The 27949-nt window shown below is 38.1% G+C and overlaps 1 protein-coding gene across 1 annotated transcript in view; it reads right to left on the reverse strand.

Moving 5' to 3' along the window:
• The window catches only part of TOX3 (TOX high mobility group box family member 3), a 106289-nt gene that overhangs the window by 5794 nt on the left and 72546 nt on the right, over positions 1–27949 (reverse strand). The window contains exons 2-5 of the mRNA XM_060131806.1: positions 25220–25285; positions 20674–20928; positions 5183–5452; positions 871–1098 (exon numbers count right to left, since the gene is read on the reverse strand). Coding sequence (XP_059987789.1) covers positions 871–1098; positions 5183–5452; positions 20674–20928; positions 25220–25285 — 819 coding nt within the window. The remainder of the gene's footprint in view (positions 1–870; positions 1099–5182; positions 5453–20673; positions 20929–25219; positions 25286–27949) is intronic.

Genomic DNA, 27949 nt, shown 5'->3' on the forward strand with positions numbered 1-27949 from the left:
CTGCAGCATCCCAAGGTAACCAGTTGGTAGGAATGAGGAGGAAGGAAGAAAGAAAGAAAGAGAGAGAGAGAGAGAGAGAGAGGGAGGGAGGGAGGAAGGAAGGAAGGAAGAAAGAAAGAAAGAAAGAAAAAGAAAATCAAGGGTTTTCCACTCCTTATTCCTGAAACAATTATTCTGGTTTATTACTAATAGGGGTCTATTCTTGTGAGGATATGGAAAATCAACGCCCATGAATGGTCACTGGAGCTCATGCAAGGAGCCAGGGGAGGACTGAGCCCCAAGGAAACCATTCTTCTCTCCATTTGTGTGGAGGACTTGCACGGGGGAAGATGGGAAGCGGGACCTTAAGGAAGTGTCTCCCACCAGCATGGCTAATCTCTCAGTGCCTCTCATACAGCCACGCTTTCAAATGAACTTGGAATAAAATTTCAAATGCCCGATGACAATAATGAGACGCGCAGAGTCAGCTTCAAAGTTTGGAAACCCCCCAGGAGAGCACAAGAGTTCAGAAAGATGATCAAAAAAAAGGCAAGCAGGATGGACCTAATCCCTTTGTAGTGCCTTTTTTTTAACAAAGGGGGGAAAAATTCCGCATTATTTAAAATGAAAAGATGATCATCAAAAGTTTATGCTTGCAGGATACTGCCTGGATCTCCTCCAACTCTCTTCTGAATGGGTTCTGAACACACACCCTTAAGGGAACTGAGAAATCCATATAACTGCAGAGTGGTTTGGATTTATGTGTGTGTGTTTTTTAATTCCATAGCTTAGAAAGGCTTTCATGAGAAGCAGTCATATTAAGTGGATGTATTCACTCAGAAAAGGTGTAAAGAATCATCTTGCAATGACCACGATGGATCTTTGCCTCACCTGCTTTTGTTCTTCTCCAAGGCTGTCCCACATAGATGCTACGATTTTTGAGACCTCTCCAAAGGTTGCATTAGGGTTTTGACCTTTAATTGCAGCCTGTGTGTCTCTGAAAAACAGGGCATATGCTGACACTGGCTTCTGTGGCTCATTGGGATCTTTCTTTTTCTTTTTCTTTGGAGTCTTGGGCTTCTTGCCAGAATCTGGAGCAGCTCTTTTCTCTCCAATGGCCTGCAAAGCAGGAAGAAAATTCACTGCCTAGAATGTACTTGCAGAGAATGCAGAAAGACTTACTCAGGTCCCCAATCGTTCTTTTAAAGTTTTGTTAAACATCATCAACAGATGAATCACCACGAAGTGTGGGGGAGGGGTAAGCTTGCTTAGAGTTAACTGGACAGCAGAGATTAGCATTTAGAACATTGATTAATGAGACCCAGAAGTATCTTCAATACATTCGCAACATATGCTCTAAATAGCAATTATGAATAATGAAAAACAGAACGCTCTGTACCGAGTAATGCCATATATATATATGGGCTACACATGTACCCATAAACAAAATATTTTACATTTTCAAAGGTTTTAGAAGTAAACCTAAATACTATTGAGGATGTTGATCATATTCAGATATTTTATATAATGTTCCTTAGCCATAGAGGCATACCATACGTATGATCGGTCTGAATTGATTTTTTTGAGGCTTGGTCTTTTATTTTACCAGAATATTACTTTGCTAATGGTCTCCGGAAACTCAAATGGAAATTAGCTCTAATCCCCAAGCTCGCACAATAAGGGAAAGGTCACTTTTATTTTCTAAAACAATAAAAACTTCCTAAAGAATAGGATAACAAGAAATGTAAAAATGTCAAAACTCTAAGTAGAGCTAGAAAGGAAATGGACACTCTTCATAAAATTAAAAACCTGTGAAAGAGCAGCAACAGTAGATACTTAAAATCACCAAGGCTAAAAAGAAGACTAATAAGGCGATGTTTATTATTACATATAGTAAGTAACCCTGCCCACAAGAATACTGGCCTAGAGACGCTCACACATATTCACAATGAACTCTGAAACTGAAACTATAGAGATGATATGGGTACAGTTCCCCTCATTTATATACCACTGAGCTCCAGTATTCACCTGCTACCATCATCTAATTTCAACAGTCATATAACATACTCATCAGAGAAGCAGGGGAAATGATTTATCAACCTTGTTTTATCTCCCCCTAGATTATGATATGACTATATTGGAGATGATTTTGCCGTTAACTTCATCAAGAATGCTGAAGTGTTTGACAGAATCTGTTTTAAAAGCCAGCCTTGGGCAAGATCAACAGAGATAGATTCAAGTAGTAACAGATTGGCTTTTAATGGCCTTGAGTCTTGAATCTTAATTCAAATTTTCCAAGAGTATCATTACTTTCTGAAAGAGGGTCATTGGGAACTTAATCCAATTACTAGCATTCTTAGGGAGGAAACGGATAAGTAACTTTTCTTTGAGAGCTCTGAACCCTCAAGGTGTTAGGAAACCAAGAGCCTACTTGTTGGTGGGCCTGTTGTTTGTACTGAGTGATAACCACACCCATACTTTATACCAGTAGCTTATGCACTTCAGTAGGTGTTAAGCTAGATCTCACCTCTCCTCCAAAATGCCATTTTTCATAACTCACACGATTAATTCAATAAAATTCTGTAGACCTCATAGTCTTTTTTCTAAATCCTCAGAATAAGTGCAACTTGTTTAATCTAGTTAATGAATCTGAACTTGCAAAGGAGTCAGATGTCTGTTCAGTTAGAGCTTCAATTGGAGCCAAGTTTTCCTTCAATGAAAAAATATTACGTAAGCCACATGAAAAAAAATATATACACAGATTTTTCTGAGTCAAACAACTCTATTCTTTTCTTGGAAGAGAATTTGGCACTGTTTCCGCCAACAATCCCTGACCAATGGCAAGATGAAAGTTATTTCCAGTAAAGCTTTTTCTAAATAAGAAGAGTTCTATTCCATTCTTTGTGAAACAACATTCAAGTGTTGACAACCTTTGACGTCTTTCTTGGACAACCATGACTTGCCTTAATCATCATTAGCTTTTAAGAATAAACCCAAAATGAAGAACCTCACAGTGTAAATAAAAGCTCAGAATTAATTCTCCTAAAGAAACTTCTGCATAGTCGACTCAAAGGGCTGTGAAAAAATGGAGAAATAGCTTTGCCCAAAAGACATAATCAACAATAACGTTAATCTTCCTTTTTCAGCTAAGTTGCTTAAGAGATATACTGGATTCCTTGTCTTTACACAAAACCTAGACCCTGGCTTAAAATGGAACAAGCTAAGAGTCACATAAAAGGTTCTCTTTAGAGGTGACAATTTCAGATTGATACAGAGGTAATTATTAAGGTCAGTAGAAATGTGAGACAAATGAAAGGACTCCATTTGAATTGTGTAATAGCCAGTTATAACTCAGCTGTATCTTATACACATCCCTCGAGTTTCTTTATTACTTTCCACTTCATCCCGCTGAAGTCCTTGTGAGTGTGAACACAGACTGCTAAGTGCATTTCCCCACCTTGTGTCCAGTGGGGAGTTAACATAATGGGATAGACCAAGTCCTCTTTCTTAAAATCCCTGCAACATTTCTCCTCTTTTCAGGTAAACTCCCTCCTCTTTTCATCACCCACAATCTTTTCTAGCTCCTCTTCTTCCATTTCTATTTAAACGTAAATGATGCTCAAGGTAAAAATCAGTGATGCTCAATATTCTGGCCTTGTCTCGCTCCTTGCGCACTCTGAGAAATCCTGATTACTTCTATGTGCTCACATCTACGTGCAGATGGTCCCCAAATCTATAGCTCCATCTCCAACAGACTGAGTTCTAGACTCACATGGAAGCAACTCAAATTCAACCCCTACCATGTCAAACTCTCATCTTCCCTGTGGGGAAAAAAAATAACACTCCTCTCTTCCTAGGTTGAGCCTCTCCATTTACTGATAGCTACGCTGGCTCTCAAACTAAAACCCAGTGTACCTTTTACTCCTTCAAATTCCAGGGGATCACCAAACCTTAATAGATGATTCTTTCTCTTGAATGTCTCACTAAACTGGTACCTCCTGTCCATGCGTTCCTTTGCTAAAATAAAAGCAAACACTTCATAACAAAAGGACGTTTTAATTGAGTTCCTTCTCTCTGGTCTTTCTCTTTATAACACATTCTATATACAGCCCAAGTTATCTTTCTAAAGCATAAATTTGCTTATGCCATTCTTCTATGCAAATAATTAATCAGCTCTCAACTACCAACAAGGGAAAGGCTACCACATTTCAGCCATTTCTTTCTTCAACTCATTTCTTTCTTCCCCCATGTCACACTGCTCATGATACCCATAAATGGACACGTACTTTCATTGCTCTTTCTACCAGAATGCTGGCCTCTGTCTTCTGCCTCACAAACTTTTATGTATCCTCTTAGACCTAATTCAAACATCACCTTCTCAATAAAGGCTTCCTCATATCACTCTCCTAAGCAGAATCGATGACCATCTCAGCACACCAAATACATCAATTATACCTCTAATCACATCTGGAGCTAGTTTTAAACATTGCTATTTGTTCCCAGTGGGAAGTCCCAGGGGCAATAGTCCTCTTAGAAATCTTTGTATCACCAGAACACAGTAAAACGCCAAGCACAGAGTAAGTGTACCACACATAATTAATAAATGAGGAACGAGTAATTGTGTACCTACAAGTAAGTTCAGTGAAACAGAATACTTTTCTAGGCATTCAGAAAAGTCATACCTGCAACTAAGTTTTTACTTCACACTGTGCATATTTGAATCACGTGTCATTTCCCTGACAAAAGCAAAGATGTAAAACGATTGGAATTCACTACGTGATAAACCTCATCAAAGGTACAAGACTGTCCAATGGGGCAGCAGTTCAGCCAACTAACCAGATGAAACTTGCCTACCTGGACATTAACTTAGAACCAGAGCAGTTCAGAATTTCTGGAAAGTCTGGTGCAAGCCTTCCCTTTTGCTGATTTAGGAAAATTAAGCCTACAAGAGTTAAGCGACTTACTCAATGCCTTACAACTAATAGGAGAAGCCAGATCTTCCAATTTTCAGTTGAATACACTTTCCACAGAAAATAAGTAAATATAAAAGAGTGAAGAAAAAAAATTAAACCACCATAAATTCAAATGCTACTCCAAATCCATGAAGCAAAAGAAGGTACTACTGTGAATGAAATTCAAAGACATGCGCATGGGGTGATTCCCAATTCTCTGGTAGGTTATATACTAAAGGCAATTAACTCACTCTGTTGGATTCATCAGCATCCTCTTCATTGATGGAGCTAGAAGGGGAGGGAGTCGCCGATTTGCTCGCTGGAGGTGAAGGAGACGTGTGGGGCACACTGGCACCTCCCAAATTCAACCCCAACTGGGCGCTGAGCTGAGACTGGTTGATGGTGGTGAGCTGGGCAGGAGGCATGATCCCAGAGCGAGCAGCATCCGTCATGTGGATGATGGACCTCATGATCAGGGAGGGATCCTGACGGTATTGTGAAACTTGGGTGTGGCTCTGATCCTAAAGGGGCAACAGCAAGGGGGGGAATTCTTAGTTTTCCCAAACATCAGTGAGCTTACAGGGGATGGGAACGAAATGGGGAAAGGGGATCAAAAGGTACCAACTGTCAGTTACAAAATAAGTACATCATAAGGATGTAATACACAGCATGGTGGCTGTAGGTCACAGGACTGTATTGCATATTGGAAAGCTGCTAAGAGAATAGATCATAAAAGTCCTCTTCACAATAAAAAAAAACACCTTTTTTGTAACTGTATGATGACAAATGTTAACTAGACTTACTGTGGTGATAATTTCGCAATATATACAAATATCCGATCATTACACTGTACACCTGAAACTAATGTAATATTAGATGTCAATTATACCTCAATTAAAAAAAAACAATGAACTTATAATGTCAGCAGTTCCTTAGATAGGTTTGACTTGTAATTTTGATAGATCTGACTTATCTCAGGATAGCTATTAATTGTCTAGTTATTAATTTATTAATTAGAAGGACTCATGCCAGAAAGCTGAAAGGTCAAAAGCACAAAGCCCAAATTATCCAGCCTAGTCTGCTGCACCAGAGAACTATCACTGGATGACTTAACTAAGTGATAACAAAACACTACCAGCAAAGGGAAGAGAAACAGCCACCTCTTGCTTCGTCCTGAGGAAACTGATGACAAGGAAAGGGTGGAAACAGAGGTCTAACCCTTTCAGGCTCACCAGTTGGTTTGCCATCCTTCTCCTGCACAGTTCTGGTTCTACTACCCTTTCCCCAGCTCTGCAAAAGGGGAGAATCAGTTCTCTATTTTATCCTCCCAGGCATGCATATGCCATATAGAGAGGATGGGCTAGAGAAGCACAGAGCAAGCATCTGTTTGCTTCAGGGCACCCTCTCTGTAAAACCCTCTGTGGTTAACCAGAGGGTCATTCCAATTCTGAATTACATTGTCAACGACATTTGGAAGTCATTCCATGTCCTCAGGATTGGATATCACTTTTTTCATCTTAAACCTGCTTTGTTTTCTTCTGTTCAACCCATCTGATTTAATGTACTAATGAATTTTTAAAAATATGTATAAGGAGGAGGTAAAGACAATCAGAATTAGCTTCTCTGAAAGTTACTGCTGTCACTTCAAATGTAGCCTTCTCTGTATTGGGCAGTCATGTAAAAGGCTTTAGAGTTGCTTCTTCTTCTTCTTTTAATTCCAAAGAATCAAAAAATGGAGACATGCTTTTCAAATGACTTACTTTAAGACTTGTCATTTAGAGTGAGTCTGTGATTTTCTTGAAACCAAATTCTCCTGACTCACAGTGACCCAGAATCTAATTTTATACACAAGCCTATGAATTCCTCTTTGAATCTTTCTGATAAGGCTTATTTTGCTCTTTAAAGAAACAAATGAATTGTAACTTGGAGCGTTTGATCTCTTGATATTAAATATTATAATGCCACTAAATAAGAAGCCAGAGCTATCAGTAGGAAACTAGTTGAATCAATCATGATCGACCATACTACAAAGTATTATGAAGCTTTTTAAAATAATGAATTAGATTTATGTGTATTGACCTAGAGAAATGACTCTCAATTTTGGATCTAATGACATTTTGGACCAGATAATTCTTTGCTGCGGGAGCTGTCCTTTGCATTGCAGGATGTTAACAGTAAACTTGGCCTCCACCTACTAGATGCCAGTAGCAACCTCCCTCCCCTCACCAGTCATGACAATCAAAAATGTCTCCAGACATTGCCCCCTGGAGGGCAAAACTGCTCCCAGTTCTAGAAAACCACTAATCTAGAGTGATATGCAAGATATAGCAAGTGAAAAAGCAAGTTGCAAAACAGAGTACAGACCCTTTTTGTTTAAAAAAAAAAAGTGTATAAACAATGGTTACATTATATCGGATTGGATTGGAGGGGCAAGGAGGGAAGCATCTTAACTTTTTCCATTAACAAAACAAAAGAAGCAAAAACTAAAACACTCTAGTTAGGAAAAACTAAAAAGAGGAGACACAAGTAGTTAAAATAGTCTGTAGCTAATTGCTAGGGTTTAATATTAAACATATAAATTTTCCACTTCTTAATGATTTCTGAGTTATCAAATTCCTGTGGAATCCTGGAGAAATGTGTCACTCATATCAGAAGAACCCCAACTCTTCTTTGTCTTACTGACAATATCCTCTTCCACTACTCCTAAAATACTACCTTCTCCGGGCAGGCATCCTTCTGCAGACTTGTATGGCAAAAGTGGATTTTACGCTATCAGTTTGTCCTAATTTCTTTTTATTAGCATTCTTCACACATTTAGCTATTTCTCTTCAAAAATCTGAGCTGACTGTCCACTCTTCCGCATTCTTTTAAAGTTTTAAAGTTTCTTGCTTACGTCACTTCCAGCCTCCGACTCCTGGGATTTAAGCTATCTTATTCTTTTCTTTTTATTGTTTTTTAACATCTTTATTGGATTATAATTGCTTTACGAGGGTGTGTTAGTTACTGCTGTATAACAAAGTGAATCAGCTATATGTATACCTATATCCCCATATCCCCTCCCTCTTGCATCTCCCTCCCACCCTCCCTATCCCACCCCTCTAGGTGGTCACAAAGCACCCAGCTGATCTCCCTGTGCTATGCAGCTGCTTCCCACTAGCTATCTATTTTACATTTGGTAGTGTATATATGTCCATGCCACTCTCTCACTTTGTCCCAGCTTACCCTTCCCCCTCCCCGTACCCTCAAGTCCATTCTCTACGTCTGCGTCTTTATTCCTGACCTGTCCCTAGGTTCTTCAGAATCATTTTTTTTTCTTTTTTTAGATTCCATGTATATGTGTTAGCATATGGTATTTGTTTTTCTCTTTCTGACTTACTTCACTCTGTATGACAGACTCTAGGTCCATCCACCTCACTACAAATAACTCAGTTTCGTTTCTTTTTATGGCTGAGTAATATTCCATTGTATATATGTGCCACATCTTCTTTATCCATTGTATATATGTGCCACATCTTCTTTATCCATTGTATATATGTGCCACATCTTCTTTATCCATTCATCTGTTGATGGACACTTAGGTTGCTTCCATGTCCTGCCTATTGTAAACAGAGCTGCAATGAACATTTTGGTACATGACTCTTTTTTGAATTATGGTTTTCTCAGGGTATATATGCCCAGTAGTGGGATTGCTGGGTCATATGGTAGTTCTATTTTTAGTTTTTTAAGGAACCTCCATACTGTTCTCCATAGTGGCTATATCAATTTACATTCCCACCAACAGTACAAGAGGGATCCCTTTTCTCCACACCCTCTCCAGCATTTATTGTTTGTAGATTTTTTTGATGATGGCCATTCTGACTGGTGTAAGGTGATACCTCACTATAGTTTTGATTTGCATTTCTCTAATGATTAGTGATGTTGAGCATCCTTTCATGTGTTTGTTGGCAGTCTGTATATCTTCTTTGGAGAAATGTCTATTTAGGTCTTCTGCCCATCTTTGGACTGGGTTTTTGGGTTATTTTTGATATTGAGCTGCATGAGCTTAAGCTATCTTATTCTTAATTTTAGTCTCCAAATACATCTTTCAGAAGGCTTTTTAAAAGTCCTTTCAGACTTCTTTAAATCTAAGTATTTTAAAATATCTACAGGCCACTCTAGAGTATTTTAATTCTGACTGAATAATAATAAATTAGTTAACTGGCATGGCCATGACATATGAGGATACGACTTACACAGTTTTCTCATTAACTGAGGAGTCACTTTGTTTTCTTTACTTCTATGCCTATGAACATCAGCACGTATAGGTACTTGACTGATGCATCCCAGACCTACAGTATTTCAGAGGAATCTCATGGTCACACAGAAGGCCAAGGAGTTAGTTTTCTTGGCTTTATCAGCTCTTCCTGAATTCCACCTGCAATTTATGCCTTTATGATGGACCTGGTTGCCTGAGAGTTCCTGTTGACAAACAGCCAAGGTTCACAAACAAGGAACATTGACCGTATATTTACTCGGGGCCAGGATTTGTGCTAAGCTTAATATGCATTTTCCAATTCAATCCTCTAACTTTCTGAATTAGATACTATTATACATATTCTTGGCTAAGAGTGATTCCCTAGGCTACCGAGCTAGCTGGTGACTGCTTGATGGAGAAACTGTGCTCTAGGGAGCCACGGTGCCACCACAGTGGAAGCACGTACTGACGGAAAGAGAGAAGAATGGGGCTCTGAGTTCTGCACTGCCACCATCCATCTCCCTTTAACAAAAGCAACTCAGTTTTCGTTTGCTTTATAAATTGAGATTCCTCACAACATATCACCAAGAAAAAATGGGTTTTCCTGAAGCAGGGACAGTGTGAAAACCACTCCTGAACCATACTGGTGGTGGGGCTAAGGTCTTGCCAAAACTTAGAGCCATCTACATGGTCTTCAGATCCAAAAAATGCTGGCGCACCTTTTCTAATCTCCCACAGGACCATACACCAAGGACCGTTAAAATATTGTCAAGTAACCTCTGAACCACATAATCAATGCATCAAATTGTGCTAGCATTTACCACGGTACACAGCTCTCCAATAATAACTTCCTATATGTAAGGATTACAGTATAAGATTAATGGTGAAAGTTATCTCTTTAGAGAGTCAAGTTCCTTTAGGGCCACCAATTATTAACAACTTCCTTGGGGAAGCTGACGATCCTGAAAATCTCCAATCATTTTCTATTTTAAAAAAAAGGTAACCTTTAAAAGACACTTCCTTGCATCTTAGGATTTCTACCTAAAAAGAGAAAGATGTCAGCTCAGTTGAAAAGTTTTTATTGAGCACTTACTATGTGCCAGGCCAGATATCTTTGAAAACTAGAAAATTACCATATGATTCTTTTAAACATGACTCTAATTTAGAAGGGACTGATGAATTTACTATAACAAAGTGTAAGCAAGAATAATTCATATATACTCCTCCAAAATAGCTCACCATTTTTCCTAGTAGTACTGACATGAGAAGAAAATGTATAACCATGGATATAGCTCTAAGAAATTTAATGCATTTTTGAGACTTCCCTGGTGGCGCAGGGGTTAAGAATCCGCCTGCCAATGCAGGGGACACGGGTTCAAGCCCTGGTCTGGGAAGATCCCACATGCTGCGGAGCAACTAAGCCCATGTGCCACAACTACAGAGCCTGCACTCTAGAGCCCGCGAGCCACAACTACTGAGCCCACGTGCCACAACCACTGAAGCCCGTGTGCCTAGAGTCCGTGCTCCACAACAGGAGAAGCCACCGCAATGAGAAGCCCGTGCACTCCAACGAAGAGTAGCCCCCGCTTGCCGCAACTAGAGAAAGCCCGCGCGGCAACAAGACCCAACGCAGCCAAAAATAAATAAATTAATTTTTAAAAAAGATATTACACAGATATAGACTGTATTTCCCCACACTGTACATTAAAAAAAAAGAAATTTAATGCATTTTTGTAAATCATTACGTTTCACTTATTAAAATTAAGCCTTGAAATATTTACCAATGATCACTGAAAGGCAAAGCAACTAGTGGGTTATAAGAAATTGCTATTAGCGCATCCAACAATAAGGACTGAATGCTCGTAGCTTCTTCAACTCCTTTCACAATTATGTTTCATGTGGAGAGTTTACTTGTATCACTTCCTAAACTGTTCATTTGGAAACAACTCATTCTCTCTTCTTATCTCACTCTGTCTTCTAATTGATAATATTAGATAAGAGCTTCTCAACCTCTGCAGTATTGACATTTTGGTCTGGGTAATTCTTTGTTGGGAGAACGCATCATATTCTTTGTTTACAATGCACCTTGAGCATTGTAAATGCTTAACAGCATCTCTGGTCTCTACCCACTAGGTGCCAGTAGCCTCCCCTGCCCCACAGGTTGTGACAACCATATGTCTCCAGACTTTGGCAAATGTCCCCTGATGGGCAAAATCCCCCCCTTTCCTGTTTGAGAATGACTTTATTAGACAAATATAATGGAAATCATCTTCTTGAGGGGGAGGAGGAGGGAGTGTCCAAAGATTAGGTTCTGTCTGTGGAAACAGAACACATGTGCATAAACAAGATTCAAACTGTGATACTGTGAAAAAAATAAGCTAGACAAAAAAAAATTACTCTGGGGAGGGTAGCTACATTTGATTAAGTCAGCAAGAAAGGCCTCTCCAAGATGACTTTTGAGGTGATACCTAAAGAATGAGGAGAAGCTAATCAGGAAATGAGGAGAAAGTATGTTCCCGGCAGAGGGAAGAGCATATGCAAAGTCTGAGGTGGGAGAGGGCTTGGCACTCTTAAGAAATGGAAAGGAGACCCGCAGAGGTGGGAGCCGGGTAGGCAAGATAAACAGCGAAATGCAATGGGATCGGAGAGATGGGAATGGGCCAGATCATGCAAGGTGGGGAAATCAGGGGATGCTTCCCTGCAGAGGTGACCCACTGGGGTGAGGTGTAAAGGAAGAGAAGAAGCTAACTGAGCTAGAAAAGAGGGAAGAGCATCGTATGCAGAGAAGAAGAACTTGTACAAAGTCACATAGCATGAGGAAGCGCATCACGGATAAGTAAGGGAGAGGTCAGCGTTACTGGCCAGGGAAAGCGAGGCTCGCTGTGAAGCTGGAGAGGCAAGTAATGGCCAAAAGTAACAGGCCTTGTAATCCATCCTAGATTTTGTTCACGATGTAGAAGGATGCCACTCAAAGTTTAAAGGCTTGGTACCTATCCAGTGATGTTACTCATTCCAATAAGTATTAACTGATCAGGGGACTTCCCTGGTGGTCCAGTGGTTACGACTCTGCCTTCCAGTGCAGGGGGTGCGGGTTCCATCCCTGGTCGGGGAGCTAAGATCCCAGATGCTTTGCAGCCAAAACACCAAAACATAAAACAGAAGTAATATTGTAACAAATTCAGTTAAAACTTTAAAAATGGTCCACATCAAAAAAAAAATCTTAAAAAAAAAATACTATCAACGGACAAAGGATTAATCTCCAAAATATATAAACAGCTCATTCAGCTCAATATTAAAAAAACAAACAACCCAATCCAAAAATGGGCAGAAGACCTAAACAGACATTTCTCCAAAGAAGACATGCAGGTGGCCAAGAAGCACATGAAAAGCTGCTCAACATCACTAATTATTAGAGAAATGCAAATCAAAACTACAGTGAAGTATCACCTCACACCAGTTAGAATGGGCATCATCAGAAAATCTACAAACAACAAATGCTGGAGAGGGTGTGGAGAAAAGGCAACCCTCTTGCACTGTTGGTGGGAATGTAAATTGATACAGCCACTATGGAGAACAGTATGGAGGTTCCTTAAAAAACTAAAAATAGAATTACCATATGATGCAGCAATCCCACTACTGGGCATATACCCAGGGGAAACCATAATTCAAAAAGACACACGCACCCCAATGTTCACTGCAGCACTATTTACAATAGCCAGGTCATGGAAGCAACCTAAATGCCCATCGACAGATGAATGGATAAAGAAGATGTGGTACATATATACAATGGAATATTTCTCAGCCATAAAAAGGAACGAAATTGGGTCATTTGTAGAGACGTGGATGGACCTAGAGACTGTCATACAGAATGAAGTATGTCAGAAAGAGAAAAACGGATATCGTATATTAACGCATATATGTGGAACCTAGAAAAATGGTACAGATGAACTGGTTTGCAGGGCAGAAATAGAGACACAGATGTAGAGAACAAACGTATAGACACCAAGGGGGGAAAGTGGCAGGGGCTGGGGGTTGTGGTGTGATGAATTGGGCGATTGGGATTGACATGTATACACTAATATGTATAAAATAGATAACTAATAAGAACCTGCTGTGTAAAAAATAAATAAAATAAAATTCAAAAAAGGAAGTATTAACTGATCATACTTCATGGGCATCCATCAATTGTGGACAACTTGGATTTAATTATAAATAGTATAAATATATAGCCTAACACCTCAGCTTATGTTTTGGAGAGTACTCAAGGATTAGTTTTTGCAGTCAGAAAGGTCATTCAGAATGGGCAGGCCATGGACTTCTAACAGGAAGCACATTGCCTTCTATCTATAAGTACAATTCAACGAAGCCTTTGCGCAACAATGCCTTGATGGTTTGTCCCTGTCTTGGTAGGGGGAGTGCTCAGCTGAGGCTTGTTTCTCTCTCTACCTGATGAAAGAGCCTCTTTGTCTTTTGTTTTTTTAAAACAGGAAACCAAGGAACGGGAAATTTGGGGTAGAGGTCCCCCGTTTTCTTAAATTGCCTGAAATCCAGTCTATTATTGAACGTTAATCATTTGAGTGAACGGTTAAATACCTGAATAATTTTATATTCAAAAGGAAACTTTACATCACTAGCATAAATTAAAAACTGGAATCACCATAATCAGTGGAATGCCAGATAAATACTAAGTAAAGGAAATACTGAATAATTCCATTACAGTCCATCTAAATATGCAGGCCTGCCTAAGGTTCTGAGCCAGAGTTCTGCTCTCTTTTAAAAAGGATGAGAGAGACGTGAAAGACTCATTAGCCCCAAACTGAGACTTCCTTCTTGACTTAAGATTGAAAGAGAATGGAAAGGTGAAAAAACGTCCCTACTGTGTAAATCACCGTGTTATATTACCATGTCCATACTTCATATCAAATATGTGGGGTTTGGGGGGATGGGAATGGTTTGCTCTTATTTCTTTAGCCAAGAAAACTCTCCCTCCTCTACATATTCAAATCTTTTTCACTCCTACTTTCGGGCCTGTCCCTCCACGAAGTCCTCTCAGAATGAATTTCCCTTTCCTTCCCATGCCTGGAATTTATCTTTGTGATGCATACTTGGTGACACATAATCACACATCCTCCTGTTTTGCGTTTTTGTTTCTTTTACAAATGTAAGATATAAGCTTTAGAATAGATTTTTAAATTTTAAGTACCACCCCTTATTCTATTTTATCTATTGATATTTTTACTCAGTTCAATGATGCTCACTTCCATCTGAGTCGATTTTATCACAAAGGATTTTTAAAAATCTAACATGCAAATGTATTTAATACACCTTCCATCTACATTTACAAGTAAAAATTCTCTGTAACAATGTAATATCAGATTTTTATAATAAAGGGTAACATCTAATTAAGAAGCAAATAACCCAAATATATTAGAAAGTGCGACTAAATACATTTTCACTATGTGGTTTTTTAATCAATATTTCTTGAGAAATGGAGTAATTAATTATCAGTAATAAAAACTGCTTTGTATTAATAAATATCAGAGAACTACAAATAGGAAATCCAGTAATTTTATGCTCAATTATTTAGTTATGTCCTATAGCGAGGTTAAAATTTTATTTCCAAATAAACAATCAATCAACATTTACGCATAGCGAGTGCATTCCTAACCCAATAGAAACTGAAACAAACACAGTCGTGCCAAATACACCAATGATAATTACAGACCTACATACCCTAAAGGTTATATTTATCAAAATATCTGCACCGAAATAGATACTTTTTACTTAATAACTACTCTCAGGGTTATAATCAAACATACCTACACATGAAAGTTTTGTGAAAACCAGTCTTCCCCAAAGTTAATAGTTTCTTAGCAAAATAAAAATTTCAAGTTTATCATAAAACAATGGTATTTTCTTATGTACCCTCTAACTCCTTTGTTTTACCAAGGAGTCAGCTCTGTGTTGATTTTATTCAATCCTAAATTAAAATTTTAAAGAGGAATTCCATTTTTACAGCTGTTGATAGTTTAAACCTCCTCCCCACCTCCATTTTTATTTAGTATTAAGGTACGTTCTTAATAACAAACAAATATTCTTTCATTATCCTTTCATTCATTCATATATTCCACAAATATAATATTTATTGAGAGCCTCGTGTATTCCAGCCCAGACACTGTTCCAGGCCTGAGGATGACAGTAGCAAACAAGACAGATGAGGGGACAGGACAGGCCGTAAACAAGCAAAGGAGACCGTTTCTAAGGGTGACAAGTGAGGCCACAGTACAGGAGTAACTCTCATCCCTCTAAAAACTGTCTGACCCATCAAGCCAGTTTTATTTGGGAATCTGAGTGATGTAGAATGGTGTGTCTTCTGTCCCTAACCCACAGGGAAATACTGCCAACGCTATAGAAGATTATAACTGTAGCGTATATATGTTAAAAACAAGATACAGGGAAATAAACCATAGCCTAACTTTTTAATAACATGTTTCCTTGAATGGGATAAATCAACCAAGTAATCACATGTTGCCCTTCACAAGAGCTAACTGGGTTTTGTAGAAGTTTGGAACACGCCCCTCCTTTAATACATGATCCTAAAGTTAACTCAACCTTAAAGACAACACTCATACGTTGGGGTCAGTAGGCCTCTCCAGGCAGAGAATAAAGGATATTTCTTTTAAGCCGTGTATGGTACAAGGTTATTTGCTCTACCAAAAAAGGCAGCTCGTAAAATGTCTGTGGCTTGGGTATTTTGGGTAGACGATTGTCCAGGTGTAGCAACAGTTAATTAAAGTGGACTTTGGACAGCATGCCTCTTTGAAGCAGTCATCAGACTCCGAAGTTTTGTATTACATGGAAGAGACACTGCTGACCGAGAACTCAGTTTGATAAATGATCGGTCTCTAATGATTAAGAACAATATATAGCACGTAGTAAGTGCTCAGCAAATGTCTGCTAGAGTTAATATGGTTTTAATTATATACTTTGGGCTTGGCACAGATAGGTCCTGTTCCACTCAAAGTGAGTTATTTTGCTTATGTAAGATGTGCCTTTTCTATTGTTAATTTACAATAAGAATACGTTTCGACCATGACCTGACCAAAAATAAACATTACTGAGTTAATCATTCAATTTGTATGAGAACTTGTTGGTCCCCCCAATGGCTAAATGGTAATCGTCCTGTGGAATTTAGCTCTGCCGCCTCTATTGACAATGGCAATGAACCTGTCCATAACAATAATAAGGGCTTGTTTTAATAGAACGTTCCATGCATTAAACACATTAATGACCCATGAAATAACTGTTTTATCTGTAACACATTAAGCTACATTGCTAAAACGATGTATTAATTGAAAAGTCTGCGATTTCTCTTAACGTAAGATTTTGGATAGTACAAAAGTGGCATGAAAGTTCTTTTGTGAAAATAAAAATAATTCAGAATTAGACCCCTACTAAATGACTGTACGAAAAAATCAAAACTTCTAAAATAAGCCTGGTAATTTTAGGAGTATTATTTTGATACATTCTTATTTTTCTGATCAAAAATGATGTCTGTCTGGATTATGACATGAGAGCTTTGTGAATATTTTAAAAGCTGGTACTTTTCTTCTCTGTGTGCATACCTTCTGTAGGACTTTTTTCTCTCTCATTCTCTTTCCTTAACGGGTACAGAGACTGCCATACCCAAATTTAGCTCCCTTACTTCCATCTTTGTCAATATTCTAGTACTATGTTTGATATTATCAGAGCACCAGTAGTGTTCTCTATAAACATGTGCTATCGCAATTAAGTCCAAAGCAACATCAAACAGAAAACGTCGCTCTTCCAAACACGAAACATAATGCACGAAGAAAAAATATGTGAATTATCAGTGTGTTTTATAAATTCTCTTTTGGGGGGCATACAAAATATCAGACTAGAGACAATTATGTTACTGTCTGTTTCTTGGATATCAAAGAGAATTTTGAAATTCATCAAAGCTAACCTTCTGTTATGTACAACAGGCTAAGCTGAAAAGAATGTTAACAAGTTCAATTTTCATTCAATCAGCACTACTGCTCTCTGAAATGTTTCATTGCAGGAAAGAAATAAAAATAATCTATATGGTAATTATGAGGATGAATCCCCCAGTAACTTTCAGCTACATGAAAGGTCAGTTCTATTCAAGATATTTTATCAGTCCCCTGCACATACTCCTGTCCTGTCATTTTAAATCTGAACAGCATTTTATTTTCCCATTTACTGCTACCTGCAGAATTAAGTACTTAAGCCAAATAAGAAAAAAAAAAAAAGAAATGTTGAATGCTGGCAAAGGCTATAATAGCATAGAGATAAATCGTTCAGCTGCTCTCTCAAGCCTCTAGGGCTGCAGATTTTTCTTCTCCTGGTGCACTGTGGGTATTCAAAACTTGTTCAACATGATTTCATTTCATTTCAGGCACTGCCTGAGAAAACTAAATTACAGAATCAATCATACAGAAGGTCAGAGTGAGACTTCATTACAAGTATTGCATGCTTGCATGAATATCTTTCATTTATGACTGACCCAATATGTCACAATAGCTGTCTAGTAAAAATAATCCACTTTCTGAAATTGATGTACTACTGATGTCAATGCTACTCAGCAGGCTGGGCAGATTATAGAGAGGTGTTAAAAAAAAAAAAAAGAAAGAAATCTTTTGGAGCGCACGTTGTAGATTTTTAGGATTGCAATCTTTTGTAGATTAAAATAATTTCCAGATGATCATCTAAACTGACAATAATGCTTAGAGGTAACCAAACTATGACTGTTGATTTCAACTTGCCGGCGACACCCTGTGTGAAAATACACATATCCACAACAAGCAAATCAAGGTTGTTCTTTGAAGTCACAAACGCATCGACTTTCAATTTTTTCAACAATTTGCTTTTGAATACCAGGGCATTATTTGCATATTTTGAAATGGGAATGCTAATCATTAGACTCTTTTTAATCCCCCCTTTTCTTTTTTGTTCCTGCTTTCTGTTTTTTAAATATAATGGCAGAAACTTAAGGAAGATAAACATGTTGTGCTGGTTGCCAACAAAAATGCAGCTAATCAGTAATGTGACAAACTGTCACTCTTTCTAAAGGAAAACCAGTGAAGCTCTGAAGAAAAGCTGGTTCAATACCCCATAAACAAGCTGGCTCTTCTTCTTATATGAAAGTCTTAATTCACTATAGCAATCCTTAACAGACAGCCATATTCATTTGGATAATAAAACTTCTTACTTGCATAAGGTATGATAGCCGGTGCACACTGGGAAGCTGAGTGCATGATGTATAAAGTATTATTTATTATTTTTCTGGTGACCTTCCTAAGGGAAATCTCCGAGGAGCTGCTGTGGAGCATTATGATGTCGCCAGCCACCTCGGTACCCGGAGGGAAATATAGAAGAACCTTGACATAACCTATTTTTAACCATGCCTCTGGCGATTCTGAATTCAAGTTTATAGGTGAACATGTCAGGTAGTACATAGAACAAAGCCAACGACACATTGTATTCATCATAATTCTGTCCTGGTACATTTTATTTTTTCCAACATTTGTGATTTAAAATCCCATGACATTTCTTCAAGGTGAAATTCTACTAGAATTTTTAACAAGATTAGTTTGTTTCCAGCCAAAATAAATATCATTTGGGTTCAGCAAAACTTCAGAAAGGCTCCAATAAATGTGATGAGGTCCATGTAAATACCATGACAACAATTTGCACTTGGCTAAAGTACTCATACTTTGAAAAATCAATGAAATAATTCAACGGCTTGAGTGATTAGCAATACATTACAAAAGAAGCATTAAAAATTGAGTCCTCTCTTCCAATGCCAGCCCGTGAAAGCATTGTTCTTTAAGTGTATGTGAATATCATAATTATTTTATGATTCCATCTTTAGTTCTTTCCAATATAGTAAATTCAATTGACCATGAAATGAAATTTCATAGTCAAAATGCCTCCTTTACACTTTTTTTATAGCAGCAATAACAGTTTTATAGCTTTAAGGCAAGGTAATTCATCAGATGTTTAATTTAAAGGCAGATTCTTATATTATTAATAAATATTTACCAATTTAATAAAGCACACATTTTAGCATGCATTATATGGTCTTTTACCTATTTCCCTAACTTAAATGAGCCTCGCTGAGCATCTATGAATAATGGTGAACCCTGGGCAAACTCTCTTGGTGACTAAACACCCTTTTTATTTTTATTATTTTCCAGGCACAACATTGCAAGCCTCATTATAGAGGAACAGAGGACAGAACCCTCCCTTCCAGTGTCAAAGGGACAAAAATGTAAGAAAGTTCACAGGAAACAATTATTTGTGATGGCGAAGAACGTTTATGAATACTTAATGACCATTTCCCGACTGTTCCCTGCATTCTTTTCTGACAAAAAAGTAAAAATAAAAACCCTGATGTTCAGCTCAGACACAAAAGATCACAGGCAAAGAAAATTATGTTGCCGCAATCCTATTTGGGAAAGTAATCTTATATTTCAGAGAGCACACTGAATCTTTGCACTGCTAATCCACTACATATTTGGCAATCATCTGTTGTTATCTGGGGAATTAACAATGAAACCAATAAACATCGCTGGCATGGTCATAATGTGCACAGAAATATGTAAACAAGCAATAGGAATTGTTTTTTGTTATACCAACACATCTGTTTCATTTTATCAGGGTTAAAAAAAAAGCCCTATAAACTATTAATCTTGTTTTAAAATGTCTGCCTAGTACCTCACCTAGATAGACACAAATGCATTACATACTATGGTAGAGAAAAAAAAAACAATCCCAGCCGATGAGCTTAAAATACTTAAGCAGATTTACTCTGGTGATTGCTAACTATAATTGCACACTAAGAAAAACAGAACCAAAATTATTGCATTAGTAACCTTGGCTCTCTGGAGGGCCTTACTTGATGTTTACGACAATAAATACCACAATTAGGTATACTTCACACAATAACCTGCTCTATATTTTTCTCTGCTGGTTATAAGCAATTATTCTTTCTCCCTTTCTCTGTACCACAGTTTGATATTTCATCTCAGATACGAGCAAATCATGTATCATAAACGTGATGCTTTGATCCAACAAATGCAAAAGACCCGGGCACTTGATAAGGGCTTCCATTTCTAAAAACTCTTCTGGGCAAACTTTCAACTCAAGTACACCTCTTTGTCAAACCAAAGGCAAGGGGAGATGGGCTGCTTTCAAACCAATGAATCAGACTTCTCAGAAACTCATTTCAAACCAGAAGGATCTTGTTGGGTCCTCCTCTTTCAAGTCAACCAACCCAGCGCGCTCTTGTCCCACACCAGGGATTAATCCACTACCTGCATTTAAACGGCATTGGGAGGAACAATCCACACGTCCTCCGGTGGATAGGCACGAGCATGTTATAGCACATGGGCTCTCAGATCTTTACCCTGAGAAGGACAAACAATAACTAAAACACTTTCAAGCAGTAAATTTGCTGCCTACCATATGCAACCCACTGCTATGAAGCACGCCATCTTGTTCCACGAGATTTCTTGAGATTGTAATGGAAGGAAGATCCAGGCTTTGAGGGGGAAACTGGGGCGTGAATTCACTTCCCTGGGAAGGCAACGGATCGCTGAGGCCTTGAAAAGGTAGAAGTACATCAGGCATGCCCAGAGCGGGGTCCGACTCTGGAGGTGGCGTGATCGGGGGTATTTCAAACTCCTCATCTCCGAGGCTTGGTGTATGGAACGTCTGCTAAAGGAAACAAAATACAGATATCTTCATATTCTCTTCCTATATCTTATTTCTCCTTGGAGGGAAAACGAAAGATTTCGCATGAAAATACTACAGAGCTAGGCCAAATATTGATTTCTCAAATGAAAATACCTTAAACACAGATTTCCATATATAAAGTTTTGCTGATCATTCTGATTAAAGATTTGAGTCTCATTATCATATGATTTTAATGGAGTATCAGTATTAAGTTTTTTAATGCGTACTTAATTAGCAACATCTGTCTTTGTTGTTAGTTGGAGCACCAGCGACATTAGATTTGGCTATATAACAAATTACCACTTTATTGATATGTTAGTGAAACGGCTCAAACGCTTACATTATCCACATGCTTCATCAAATGCTGACGATTTTGTGGAGCACACATACGACATTAATCCAGAAGTGAACATTACACATATTTACTTTCTGCCACAACATATAAAACAAGTGATATTGAATGTATGGTTTGCTTTTTAAATTTCCTTATTGGTATATCCTCAAGTGCAATGGATGCTTCCACGGAAATTGTTACTGTTTGTAATAAAGCATTTCATATAAGGATTATCAGAGTACATATATCCACGGCTTTTATTTAAATTGTAAGGAGAGTTATTTTCTTTTATAGGAAGATTTTGATATGTATTTATCAGAACACTTTTCTTCCAGTCTTCAGCTTTTTTTTTTTTTTTTTTTTGCGGTACGCGGGCCTCTCACCGTTGTGGCCTCTCCCGTTGCAGAGCACAGGCTCCGGACGCGCAGGCTCAGCGGCCATGGCTCACGGGCCCAGCCGCTCCGCGGCATGTGGGATCTTCCCGGACCGGGGCACGAACCCGTGTCCCCAGCATCAGCAGGCGGATTCCCAACCACTGCGCCACCAGGGAAGCCCCAGTCTTCAGCTTTTAAAGACCATAGAACGAGCATAGAGATATATTGATAGAAATGTTCTAATTCCATGGATGTTGCTCAATTACCTAGACATGTGTTACTTCTCAAGACCTAAGAAATAATGCATTGTTTTCTTCACGGCTACTTAGATTCTCAAAGATAGTGTTTTCACATAGGGCCTTGGGATGCAAATCAGGGCTGCCTTGCTGAACCCCATGAATTGTCTTTCTTAAAATAGAACTTGGATTTTGTAGGGAGAAGGGTCAAGGTCTAGAATATTTTTTTGTAGGGTGAAGGGCTTCAGGGACAGCTCAGATACTTTTTATTCCTAGCTCAGAGGGTCAACATTATAGTTCATTTATTACTAATAGCATTTTTTGAAGAATGAATTGGTACCACATAATTTGAATCTGTTGTAACTGGTTAGAAGAACTAATTAAGAGCTGAAAATCATCCTTCTTCAAGCTATCAATGATGATGTAACCTAAGAACCATCTGAGAGAAAATAGAAACAAACGCAAGGGGAAAAAAAAAACATTTCTTGCCTATAGAACCTGTCAACTACTATTTGTATCTCACCAGAAATAAAGAGGTCACAAGCTATGGGAGTCTATGGCAGACAATTGAACATCTTGAGGTTCTTAGCAGATTCAATAGATGCAAAACATTAGAGCATAATAACACATTTGAAAGCTAGAATGAAATATTAGATTTTCTGACATATTTATTCCAATAATGACCCCCCAAGGATGTCAATTTCTGACTGTGGTACCCCGAGTTCTCAAACACAAAGGGATGAATTGGCCACAAGCGTGGTTGGCTAATGAATGTAACCCTATGGCTGCATTTGCCGTTATTTTGGCACTAATGTGGTCTAGTAACAGATGCAACTGTAATTTGTGACTCATTTGCTACCCCATTACTGCTTAATGAAATCTAACATATCACATTAACAATACGGATAAACACTCATTCTTGATATGTGGCATTTGGCTGTTTTCATTACCACTGTAATTAACACTTGAAATATTATTTCAATAAATATTTAAAGTACTTTAAAAATGGTCAGGGTAATCATGACACAGACAGAAAACATAAAGCAAATGTGTGAATTTCAAACTCAGAGCATCCTGGTCCCCGTAGTGTTATCTACAGGGCAATACCTATGGGAAGGGGATCGGTTTCAGGCACAATTTCGACTTTACAGCATCAAACCTAAAGTCTTCCTGAATTAGTCTGTACTCGTTAAAATGTTAAAAAAACAAATAAATTTACTTTTAATGCAGTGATTGGGAAATTAGGCACATACTATAACATAGTGCATTAACATTTACTTGGGCTTTATTTTTTGTTCAAGAAAAGATGTACAGTGAAATAATTATATAAGATTACTTCTTAAATTCTAACATGTCTTAAGTGAGGCAGTTAAAATTAAGGAGGTTGTCATTTTTATTTCTGTTAAGGAATAAAGAGAGATCTTACATATTATGTGTTCCTCCAGTATATTTTTTAAAAGACAAATTAATTTTGAGCTAGAATTTAATATATTACTATTTCATAACCTAATAAAAGAATACCATAATATTATATTATATAACTAAGAAAATGCTAAAATCTTAAATGACTTTTAAAGAGGGGTAATCCATTAAATATAAAGTTAAACATTCCTTAGAGAAAAGAGTCATCGCAACACTGGTTATCTGAGATAATAAAAATAACCAAGTATGGCAGCAACCAAAGAAAAAGACATTGACTTTTGCAACTAGGCCATATGACCACTATCAGATTAATCAGTTAGAGTTTATATGATTACTTTTTGCAGATATTGACTTTCCAGTGTTTACCTTGTACATGTTAAAGTAGTATGTACATGATTAAATACCATCTGTACTGAAATGTTCAAAACATTTGTTCCTTTTGATAAAAATGCAAATCTGGAGAACTGTTGTATCAACATATAACAGCCAATGTCTGACACGGTGAATTATCACAGCTGGAATTAAATTGTCTCTGAACAGCTGCTGGCAGTAGAGCTTTCATCAATGTTTGATTCAAATGTAGGGAAAAAAATCCTACAGAATGAAACATCATGTTGTCCTTACAGATGGGGTTTGTGCTCATTATCACAAACAACACAGCAGCCAGTGCCAAACAATATTCCCTTATCCAGGCAGCATCCTTGGTTAGAGAGATGATGGTCACTGCAAAAATGATTCATCTACGGATACCCTTCGTTCTCGATTCCCCAACTTTTTCTGCTAATTTCTCCAAGTTAATTTCTTCCATACCACTTGCTTCCCTGTAACTGAGATCATTTACAAAGCCATTATGATTTTCATTCTCTGGGGTCAAGCTGGTCCAGTTTCCTATAGTTGAATGTATTTGGAAAATGAAGACTTTTTATTACAGGAATCACAAGAGGAAATGTTCCATTTGGACCAATTTCACTTCTGCTTGTGCTTGTTTTAAAATCTTAAATCTCACACAGTCTGCCATTTTTAAGAAACCATTTCTTTTTTTTAAAATTTGTATTGGAGTATAGCTGATTCACAATGTTGTGTTACTTTCTGCTACACAGCAAAGTGAGGCAGTTATACATATACATATGTCCGCTCTTTCTTGATCTAATCAAGATGGAGGCTGTTCTGGAGGGCAGGCCAATGAGACCAAGACAGCAGCCTTAAGTCACTAAGTAGGGAAGGGCAGTGAAAACAGCAACAAAAATATGTTTGTTCCATGGGCACTGGTAAACCGCAGACAAACTCAGAGCCACCATGGTGTTGCTTTTCAAATCCATCGACTGATTTTCCTAGCTATAGCCGAGTCTTGGAGCATGCCCATTCATTCACTCATTCATTCATTCAACACATATTTATTGAGCAACTACTATGTGCCAGGCACCGTACTCGGGTGTGGGAATCTAACAAAAACACTCATTTTACACCACTCTCACTGAAGACCCCAGAAATTGTAATACTGTTCTGCCACACTGTTCCCAAACCGTGTCAACTTAATGAAATTATCCCCAGAGCTGTGTGAAGTTTAAATATTTTCTATTAGGAGTCCCTTCCATCCTAGTTTCCAAATATAGTTTGGATAGATATTCTATCCTTTCTTATATACTTACTTTTGCTTGCATCTATACTCTTTTCATCAAGAGATGTGTATGTGAATTACTAACGTTCCTAACAGCCTATGGACGAGTGATAAAGACTTGTCAGGTTATTTTCTTTTCCAATAGGTTTTTCTCGTTTTTCCTCCAAAGTCGTTACCTCGTGCCACGTAATAACAAGATAAATTCAATACTTGGCTTTTTCCTTCAAGCCTGTTAAATGATCTAAATAACACACAAAACATGAACAGATACATTAAGGCAGACACCTACCTCGCTGGCTGCAAAGAAAGCGTTGTTTGCTTCTGCCATATTCATGTAGTTATTGTTATTTCCAAACTGAAAGAAAACAGATCGTTTTATGTTAATATGCAGCATCATAAAGAATTCTGGGGGTTTACTTACTGCTTAGATGGGATTTGGAAAGAATGTTGGCGTTGTGAGATAAAAGGGTGGTTTCACTCGGACCCAATGTGAACTGTGACAGATTTCAGAGCACTATGCTATATGCTGTCGGCTGGTTCCCGCAGAAAATAAAGCACCGAGTTAAGCTAACGCGATAATTCTAGAAAATAGTGTTGTTTCTCAACGAGACTAATAGCAAAGGGAGACAATTGTAAACATTTGGCCAACTGGTCACTAGTGGGTGTTGTTTATCGAACTGGCATTTGTCAGAGGTTAGCAGGAAAAGAGTTTCCAAGAAAATCACCCTGACACATTTTTAAAGCATGTTGGGATTTCATAGCTTACTTTTCAAGAACAGATGTCACAAGTGTGGGTAGGTTAAAATGTGAATTAAAGTGAATAGAATTCAATTCCCAGGACTCAAATTCTATTTTCCCGTGAATGGGGTGTGGCATGAATATAAATAAATAATAAGACTAAAGAGTATTTTTTAAATCTCCAGAGTTTAAAACGATATCTATATCCATCAGAGCTGTTGAAAACAGTGGTATTTAATCTCTCAATGTAACATTAAGTGCAAAGAGGTTTAACATATAAGCGGGATCCTATGAACACAGCAATTTTTATTTAATTCCCTAACACAATAGCCCATTCAGGCCATCACAAATAAGACTGTATCAGCATTTCAGACATAAGCTCTTTCCTTCTAGAGACCTGTTATCAAAATATAAAACTTGGATTTTGGCAGAAACGTATTTTCAGGTTCAGATGGTCTAAGTAGGAACGTTTTGTTGCTTTAAACATTCTCTTATCAGTCTGGCAATGTGGAAAGGCTCTGTGAGCATAATTATCCGGAGCTATATTATTTTCATGATTTTTAAATGGTAAAAGAATGCCCTTCTTTTTATAAAGTGTATTATTTCCTTCCTTTCATGCATCAAATAACACATAGGTTTGGTCTCCACAGGGTGAAATGTATATCCATTCTCTATTATAAATAGAGCTAGTAATTATTTAAAGTAAAAGGCACAATTTTCCCAAAGAGATAGGTACACAGATAGATACAAACACACAGATAAGTACAGAGAATAAATATAGATACAGACACATAGATATGAAAGACCCACATAATCCTCCTCCCAATAAACCCACAAGCACTTATTTCTGGGAGGCTCTCATCCTCTGACTCTGAACCTGTAGGATTCGTCACAGAAGCGGGACTGACATGCTGCACTTTCTCATATCAGGGATCCAAGAACCAAGCAGGATTTATACGGAAGGCTCTAAGGGTTCCAGAAGGCTGTTATGGTCTACAGAAGCAAAATCCCACCCTGTAAAATCCCACCTAAATACATCCCCACACAATGAGCCCTCAGATTCATTTGGATAAGTATCTTTATAAGGATTTATGAAAGATGTATTTGTGGCGCGTAAGAAAGCCCTTTATCTAGTTTCTCTGAAGGCACGTGATATCAAAAACACATGGCGATGGCTTCACAAATGTATACTTATCTCCAAACTCATCAAGTTGTATACATGAAATATGTACAGTTTTTTTGTAGGTCCATGAGACCTCAATAAAGTGTTTTAAAAATCATTTTAAAAGTAAAAAGAAACACGTGAGCAGGAGCATGAACACACACACACAAAGTTTTCCCCCATTTTTTTTTTTTTTGCGGTACGCGGGCCTCTCACTGCTGTGGCCTCTTCCGTTGCAGAGCACAGGCTCCGGAAGCGCAGGCTCAGCGGCCATGGCTCATGGGCCCAGCCGCTCGGCGGCACGTGGGATCTTCCCGGACAGGGGCACGAACCCGTGTCCTCTGCATCGGCAGGCGGACTCTCAACCACTGCGCCACCAGGGAAGCCTGATCTTGGAATTTTTGATGAATGAATGATTTTAGAATTACGATCTCGGGCCTCCATTTAGAATGTTCTTTTTGGAGATTTATGAGAACTTGGGCCACGATGTATATTCCGCATACCAATTCCTGACTCAAACCTCGGGAAAGCCTGTATCACAAGTTTACTGTTATTTAAATGTAGGTTTTGTTGGGGAATTAGAAATCCATTTAAGGCAAACAGCTCATTATCAGCGAGCATTTTTTTAAAGATTAAACTCACTTATTATCTAATAGCACCTAAAACAACAAAGAAAAATAAAATGGCTATTTAACGAAGGGCCTAAACAATTCAAAAAACAAATTAAGCTTAGAGTGAAATAAGAACTGGGTTAGAAATCCTCTTCTGAACAGTTAGTATGCGAATGTAATTACTGAAGAAACCACAGCTAATCAGCTGTGAATTGTATCCATTAATTAGTATTTGCCCTGGAGAAATGAGAAAAATCAGTAACAACCTAGCACGGTGGCGCACTGATGAGCCACGAGACGGCTCCCACCGTGGTTCCTCAAGCAGGTGGCTCCAGTGGTCCACGTAATTTGAAAAGCTCTCACCTGAAGTACTGAGCTGGAATTACAAAGCACTCCTCGAATATCTTTTGTATCTATATAAGGCCTTAATTAATGGCTTTTAATTTGGAAACACTCGGCGATCAGGCGGGAACAGCTATAAATCATTTCAAATGGAAGCAAAAGTTCC

This window comes from Lagenorhynchus albirostris, chromosome 19 (assembly GCF_949774975.1).
Source record: "Lagenorhynchus albirostris chromosome 19, mLagAlb1.1, whole genome shotgun sequence".
NCBI lineage: Eukaryota > Metazoa > Chordata > Mammalia > Artiodactyla > Delphinidae > Lagenorhynchus > Lagenorhynchus albirostris.